The sequence below is a fragment of the Gossypium hirsutum genome, chromosome D12 (assembly GCF_007990345.1).
Source record: "Gossypium hirsutum isolate 1008001.06 chromosome D12, Gossypium_hirsutum_v2.1, whole genome shotgun sequence".
In the NCBI taxonomy this organism is placed as follows: domain Eukaryota; kingdom Viridiplantae; phylum Streptophyta; class Magnoliopsida; order Malvales; family Malvaceae; genus Gossypium; species Gossypium hirsutum.
Genome location: NC_053448.1, coordinates 20,736,614 through 20,745,225, shown reverse-complemented (window position 1 = coordinate 20,745,225; position 8,612 = coordinate 20,736,614). Strand labels below are relative to the sequence as shown.

General features: G+C 34.3%; 1 protein-coding gene across 2 annotated transcripts; it reads right to left on the bottom strand.

Moving 5' to 3' along the window:
• Nucleotides 1–222: 222 nt before the first annotated feature.
• On the bottom strand, nt 223–1,674 carry LOC107947452 (uncharacterized). Of its 2 annotated transcripts, none has more exons than XM_041107940.1 (4): nt 1,444–1,522; nt 1,007–1,099; nt 765–922; nt 223–527 (listed from the first exon to the last, which is right to left on the bottom strand). In XM_041107940.1, the coding sequence occupies exons 2-4, from the start codon at nt 1,053–1,055 to the stop codon at nt 360–362; spliced, it is 375 nt and encodes a 124-aa protein (XP_040963874.1). In that variant the 5' UTR covers nt 1,056–1,099; nt 1,444–1,522; the 3' UTR covers nt 223–359. The 2 variants fall into 2 exon arrangements, with proteins under 2 accessions (XP_040963874.1, XP_016737591.1); XM_016882102.2 differs by having other exon boundaries at nt 229–527; nt 1,389–1,674.
• Between the last annotated feature and the right edge of the window lie 6,938 nt (nt 1,675–8,612).

The following is an 8,612-nucleotide window of genomic DNA, read 5'->3' as shown; positions in this document are numbered from 1 at the left end:
GATAATAGTACACCGAAACTACGGAAAAAGGTAACAAAAGAATTGCTAAGAGCTCATAGTGATACGTTTATCACACGAATAAGATTTTTGCTAAAGAGGGGAAATAGAGAAACTAGAAACCACAAAAGGTACATTGTCAATGCTTCTAGCCAACAAGCAGCATCTGGATTCTAATGTATTGAAATCAAACATTGGTCATCCCTACTAAAGATGGTGCATGAAAGTGCAAGCATCGACACGGTGAGACTTAAGTTTCCAAAACTAGTATGAGATGATACATGACCTATCGGTCATTCTGGAAAAATCAGTTTAACCCACCGTGACCTTCCTAACCACAATTCAAACCTAAGTTGGGGTGCCTAAAGTCGAACTAGAAAATCACGAAAAGGAATACATCTAATGAATATTGACAAACTACTGAAAGAGAGTATGTGTTTGTTCTTACAATGAACAGGAGCTTGGGTGATAGTTGGTGCCTCACGAATAACAGTTTGAGTTTGTCCTGATGCACTGCAAGTTGCATTCTGCTGGAAAAAAGGAAACCAGAATCAGAAACTCCGAATTCCAATATCACTAAAAATCGAGTATAAGCACGCGCAAAGCACACACAGAGCCATAACATACGTGCACGCATGTAATGATTTGTTTCACTAAATCTAATATCAGGATTTAATACCGTCTACATTGACAAAAAGATGAGCAACAATTCTCAATTTCTTCTGTAAAAATAAAAGTAAGCGATTAGTTATGGCGACAAAACGTACCAAAGCAGTTGCGGTGCATGCAATGGATGAAGATTGTTTTCTACTTCTTCTTACACTAGGTTGTGATTGCAAGCCAAGTTCCCATGGCCTAATCTGAGTCGGAATTCTAACCAAGCCACAACGGCTACTGCATTCAATTCGTGACTCTAATCGATGTCCTGCCGAAAACCAATAGCAAATTTTATCATCATTAATCTAAGAAAAATTGAATGAATAATAAAATAAAGTTCCAAGAAAAATACCAGTAGATAATGAAGGCCACAAGGGGGCAATAACACTAGCAGCCAGCATTTTGCAAATAGCTACAACAAAGGCTATTCAAATAAGAACAAACCCTGAAAAATATATGAAAGATTGCATTATTAGATAAAATTTCAACGTTTAAAACAATGAAACCCCATCAAAAGAAACTAAAAAACAAATGAACATGTAGGGGTTAATAATTAACAACCCTATAGAGGCTAAAAGAACACAAAAGAAACTGAAATAAAAATGACCCAATTATTTTTTATGATTCTCAAGAGCAAAAACAACCTCAATAGGCATAATTAAATCCAAATTAAAATAACATCCATGGAATTCAATACAATAGAAATTAAAGGAGAAACAAAAAGAACTTGGAACCTTGAAGAAGGTGCTGGGTAGGAGAAAACTGGAGAAAGCAAAGGAAGATGCCGACTTTAAGAAAGGGACGAGAAGAACTGGGAAATGGAAACCCCACGTCTAGGAAGAAGGAGAAGAACAGGGCTCAAATAAATACCGTAAAATCCTACCGACTTTGAAGGCTGTTATTTTTGTAGAGATGTGGGCGTGTGGAGAACTATGAGAAACAGAGGGAGCAAATCGGCAGAAACTGTGAGAAACAGAGGGAGCAAATTGGCAGAAAAAAAAAAGAAAAGAAACAGAGGGAGCAAATAGGTAGAGGCTAGAAGGGACAGGAGAGAAACAAAGGGGAAGCCGATGGGAGGGTAAAACAGGGAGGGTAAACTGAAACGGTGCCTAATCTGGGCAAAAGGAATGGATTACAAATCGGTGGATTTCACCGATTAGGTCAGTAATGTATTACAATGGTATTAGCAATACCATGAACCAAACATAGGAATAAGGGGGGATTAGGTGGGGCCACCGATTAGCCAATACACCCAACCAAACATGCTATAAATGTTTAGTATATACATGTGGTGCCTTTGAATGGTATTTTGGGTGGATTAAATAGATTGGTTGAATTGGTATATTTAGATGTGTTAGAGTAGTGCCTAGGTTTATTGAATGTGTGCATAATTGGAGTGGTGGAATAGGTATGGTTTACTCTTAAAATGGCATGGTTTTTGGGTCAAATTTGGTGCACACGGCTTGGCAAATAGACGTGTGGGGCAACTCAGTGAGTTACATGGGTGAGGACATGGGCTGGGGATGACCGTGTGTCCCTAATTCGAATGTTACACGGCCTAGGGTGTTTTCACATTGCCATGTGAGCCCTGTTTTCCAATTTTTACAACTTTTTCTTAAAACTTCTATTTTGTTTCAAACTAGTCTCAAATTTCCTCAAAGCCATACTTAGGGCCTCGAAGGCTCGATTTAGGGACGAAATGCTTATGATTAATATATTTTGAATGTCATTTATTTATTTTACTATTATATTGATAACTGTTTCCCAATTGTATGATAATACTCTGTAGCCCTAATCTGATGACTAAGATGGGTTAGGGGTTTTACATTTAGTTGTATAAAAGCTACGATTTAGTCAATTCTAGGGCTAATGTAGCGGAGTAGAGTTTAGTATATAAATGCCACATATACACTGTGATAGTGTGATGCTTTTGATCTGCTCTAATATTGTATTTTCTTATTGATTCAAGATGCTGACTGTGTTAGATCGGATTGTAGTTAACGACGCTAAAAGTAATGTTCAAGCATCGAATCCTAAAACAAGTAATAGTGCATTGATTCCATAGTCCTTTGGTGATGAAATGAAAAATGTGTTTCTTAAAATGATGAACTAATGGTTCAATGAATTCAAGCAAACAAATCTTGCAACTCCACCACCTTCACCACCTACTGTGCCTCCTCCGGCATTTCTAGGTCCTCAAAATCCTATACCTATGTCAGTTACTCGAGTATTAGTAGATAAAATCTAGAAATGTGGAGCAGAAGAATTTAGAGGCAAGCTTGATGATGATCGTGCAAAAGTTGAGTACTAGTTCATGAATACGAAGAGAGTCTTCGCAGAATTGATGTGCGCTTTTAAAGATTGTTTGAGATGTGTTGTGTTGTTGTTAAATGATGAATCATACTTATGGTGGGACACTTTGAGCATGATGACATCAAATGATCCTGTTAATTGGGATTTCTTTCAAATTAAATTCAAGAAAAATTATGTAAGTCGGTTGTTTATTGATAGGAAAAATAAAGAATTTCTTGAATTAAAATAGGGGAATTGGTTTGTTGCTGAGTATGAACGGGAATTTGTACAGTTAAGCAAGTATGCCCGTAATATAGTGTCAAATGAAGAAGAAATATGTATTAGATTTGAAGATGGGTTGAATGATTATATTCGTATGTCTATGGCAGCATTAAAGTTACGGGAATTTGTAGAACTTTCTGAACGAGCCCAAAAAATTGAAGAAATTTGCAAAAGTAAATGATAGTCAGATTCAAAATTTTGAGGTTTTAATAAAAGAGGGTCATTGAAACCTGCTCAAATGTCTCCATCGAAGAAATTTAGAAATGAGACAAATCAATCTGCTACCCCTTCAGAGTTCACTAACAGAGATAAACCGAGGCAAAGGAATTTTAAGTTTGTTAATTCTCCAGGGGTTAGTGTCGAAAGTGTAAGAAATGTTGAGAGAATCGTTCATTTTTTCTCTCTTTGATATTAATGTATATACATTGATTGAACTTAGACCAACTCACTTGTATATATGCACTACATTAGTAGGCAAAAAGAATTTGCCTAATGACTTCATTGAATATACTATCAAAGTAATGAATCCACTGGGTTGATGTGTTTTAGTTAATCAGATTTGTAAATCGTGTCCACTGAAAGTTAAGGGTTACGGTTTTCCTAGTAGTTTGATGTTGTTACCTTTCGATGATTATGATCTCATTCTGGGAATTGATTAGTTGTCTGCGCGTGATGCAATAGTGAGTTGTCGAAGGAAACAAGTTAGTTTGAAACGTCCGAATGGTGAATTTATTTGTGTTAAGGTAGATGGGGCCAATTGTATTACAAATGTAGTTTCAGCACTGTCAACTTTAAAATTGATTTAAAAGGGATATGAAGCTTATTTAGCCTACGTTCTTAATTTGAAAGTGGCTGAACCAGAAATGGGACAAGTGCTGATAGTCAAACAATATGCTGATGTTTTTCCTAAAGAACTGCTTAGGTTGCCATCAACTCGGGAAGTAGAATTTATGATCGAACTTATGCCTGGAACAACTTCAATTTCGATAACACCATACAGGATGGCCCCTACAGAATTGAAAGAATTAAAAGCATAGTTGCAAGAGTTGTTAGATCACGAATTTTTTTGACCGAGCGTGTCACCTTGGGGTGCTCAAGTTTTTCTTGTGAAGAAGAAAGATAGGTCAATGAGACTTTGTATAGATTATCGACAGTTGAATAGAGCCACCATTAAGAATAAATACCCATTACCTCATATTGATGATTTGTTTGATTAGTTAAAAGGAGCTACAGTGTTTTTGAGTTAAAGAGAAAGATGTACCAAAAATTGCATTTAGAACTAGATATGGTCACTACAAATTTCTGGTGATGCCATTTGGTTTGACTAATGCTTCTGTGGCATTCATGGACTTGATGAATTAGGTATTTCAGCCGTATTTAGATCAGTTTGTTATGGTATTCATTGATGACATCCTGATTTATTCATTAAATGAGTCAGATCATGCTAAACACTTAAGAGTTGTGATACAAACTTTGCGTGAAAAATAACTTTATGCGAAATTTAGTAAATGTGGATTTTGGCTACGGGAAGTTGATTTTCTAGGACATGTTATATTTGCTGATGGAATCGGGGTTGATTCAAATAGAGTATTTGAGACTGTTGATTGGAAAATTTCGAAGAATGTTTTTGAAGTCTGAAGCTTCTTGGGGTGAGCCAGATACTATCGTTGATTTGTTAAAAATTTCTCGATCATTGATTCCCCTATGACTAGGTTACTAAATTAAAACATCTAATTTGTTTTGTCTGATAAGTGTCAACAGAGTTTTGATTAGCTGAAAAACATGTTAACAAAAGCTCTAGTATTGACTCAGCCTGAATCTGGGATAGAATATGTTGTTTACAGTGATGCATCTCTTAATGGTTTGAAGATTTCAAACATGCTATTTTTATGTAGGGGCAAATCTTGAAAGGCATGAATGGTGGAGGGGTTTGAATACAAATTGAAGGAGTATTCAAGGGCCATTTTGCAAGCAAAATAATCAGCCAAACAAGCTGATTGGGTCACAATATGGGACAGTTTTGGGCTGCCTAGTGTTCGTTTGGATCAATTTTCTCGGTTCAGCTCAACTGGGCCCCTTTTCATAATTAATTAATAATAATTTATTTTACCCGAATTAAATTAGATTAAATTTAAAATCAATTATATTATGAATTAATACACATAATTTGGATCATCTTAGGGTGAAAAATTAATTCGCCTTGATGCTTCAAAATTGCTTCTCAGTTTTGAGCTTCTAGTAGTGTCTGCCGAGTAATTTTTCGCCCTTTGTGCAAATCTTTCGAAAATAATCAAAATTAATCAAAATTTGATATAAAATTAATTAAAATTCAACATGTTCATAATTTGAGTGCAATTCAACTATTTTATAATTATTATATATCTTTCGACAAGAATTTTATCGAAACTACATGAATTTGAGTTAAAAAGGGCACGAAAAAGTGTGTATATTTTCGTGTTTCTAGGAGGCTGGTAAAAATAGCAAAAATCAGTAGCCATAGACTCCCCCCATAGTCAACCACAACAAGTTTAAAGCTTTCAAACTTGCTAAATTTAGCTATGGGCAAATCTACAAAGGCTTGATAAGTGGAGGGGTTTGAATGCAATTTCAAGGAAGCTTCAAGGGCTATTTTGCAAGCCAAATAATTAGCTAAATAAGCTGATTGGGTCAGCATGTGGGACGGTTTTGGCAACACATTGCTTTGTTGGATCGGTCTTCTCAATTTAGCACAATTGGGCCTCCTTTCATAATTTAATTAATAATAATTATTTAACCAAAAATAAATTCGATTAAAATTAAAATTAATTATATTATGAATTAATATTCATAACTTGGACCATCTTAGGCTGAAAAATTAATTTGCCTCGATGCTTCAAAATCGTTTCTCGGTTTTCTACTTCTAGTAGTGTCTGCCAAGCCAATTTTTGCCCTTTGTGTGAATCTACCGAAAATAAATCAAAATTAATCAAAATTTATTATAAAATTAATTAAAATTCAACTTGTTAATAATTTAAGTAAAATTTAATTATTTTATAATTATTATATATTTTTCAACAAGAATTCCTACGAAATTGTATGAATTTGAGTTAACAAGGGCATGAAAAAAGTGTGTATAATTTCGTGTCTCCACACCCCCAAACTTAATTCATTGCTCGTCCCGAATAATGCATAAATTGAAAAGAATTTCTCAGAAACACCTTTGAAAAATTCCTTTAGAACAACGTTCTTCCAAAAATTATGAATTTAGTATACTTATGTTCAAGAACAAGACATTTGATATTTATGCTACTTAAGTATACATATCATTCAAATTAATCTCAATTATTATTATGATAGAAAAAATAGACTAAATGATTAATCAATGAAGACATGTTAAATCCCTACAAATTTGATTTTATTCCCTTATTTAAGATTAAGCTATAATCATTAAGTTTAACTTATGCCTTCATATGTTGAACATGACAATTTCTCCCCTCTAATTTAGGTAGCATAGAACCTTGAATCAATAGGTCTTTTAAATAGGTCGTGACGTGGCTAGGCTAGGGGTAGGTAAAAGATAAATAAATTTAGGCTAAAAACCCTAGACTCAGTTTGAATGAGACCTTCGGAATAATTACCTTCAATACACCTACTTATTTTTCTTTCACATGCTCTTTTGTACATCTATTTTTTTCAAGTACATAAGCTCTTCTTTTTTTTCTTTTTTTTTCTCGAGCATTTTACTGTATGTACTACAATTTTTTGAGCATTTGATACTTCTTTTCAACTCCCCCAAACTTATTTTCAATGAATATTCTGAATAGTACTGAGTCTAGTGTTTGGGAAAAGATAATTAAGAGAGAAGTGATGGCTAAATATTACATAGGTTCAAATAAAATTAGGCCATATAGTCTCAAAGTTGGGTTTCAAGGGATAAAAATTCATCAAGGTTAGCTTGAAAGGCTCAAACAGTCCAAACAAAAGTTTCCTAAATCAGTTTCAACATTCCATGCTTCCTAGGATTTCACCTCAGGAAATTACTAAGTCAATTCTTTTGACTTAAACTTTCATGCATGCTTAGCTTTCCTAAGGAACTAAAATTTTATGGTATGATTTACATACTTTATTAAGAGTACATTCATGTCATAATCCAGCTAACATAACAATTATTTGAAATAATAGAACTTTATTCATATTGAAGTTTAGCATACTTAACAAAATTTCATATTTTTGAACAAAATAAAACCTAATCATAATTAAAAGATAAATTTATTTTGGAAGGAAATAATTTCAATTTTTCGGTCCCCCAACTTAAGATGAACAATGTCCTCATTGTTAGAAGTGAATAGGTACTATACACCAGGTAGGACTCTAGAAAAGAGGAGGTGAGTCAATTTGACTGCTTAAGTACCAAGCTCATTCTAGATCCAATCCTACACATGTATATATCTATTGACACACTTCTTATTATAAAAACTTGTTCATTTTTATTCATGATTTCCATCTCTTGTTTTATTATGTGAGAAATTAAAAATCCTAATAGATCCTAATCCTAAAATAACCTAGGAAAGAAAATAATATAAGGTAAAGATCCCCCCTTTCTTATTTATTTGCAAATCCCTCAAAATCTGACTCGTCTTTTGCTCCATCATCTTTGTTTTTGGATGAATCTCTTCATTCCTTCTTCGATAGTGGACTCCATGGTTCAAATATAAAATCTAGAAACTCATTTCTTTGGCACGCACTGGACCAGACTTACCCATGAACTATATGAGATGGGTTAAATTATACCCGCATCTAACCACTTAATGATTTCTTTCTTTACCATGTCCTTCATAATGCGGTTCAGTCTGTGTTGCCCATCAATCGTTCCTTTCTTGCCATCTTCTAGGATGATATTGTGCATACAGACAGACAAACTAATGCCACGAATATCGGCTATGGTCCATCCGATAGCCTTGTTGCATCATTTCAACACTAGGATGAGTTTCTCTTCTTGCTCTTTGGTCAGTTATGCTGAAACAATCACAAGTAAAGTATAACCGTTACCTAAATTAACATATTTTAAATGTGAGGGAAGTATCTTCAGTTCTAATTTAGGTAGCCCCTCAATTGACTCTTTTGTTTGGGCATAATTCCTATTCTTTAACTCCAAAGACTTAAAGTAGGATTACGGGTTGAATCAATCCCCTTTGATTAGCTTCTAGAAAAGATAAGTATTCCTGTCCCTCTTCATCACTTGGAGGGGATGATGTCAAAATTTTCTCCAATGGGTCCTCAATGTAGTTGAGTTCCTTTTCCATGACCGATTCCTCTAAGTTGGACACTGTAGAACAATCATCAAGTGTGTCAAGAAATTGTATAGACGTAAAAACATTAAGCGCTACCTTATCGTCCTAAATACG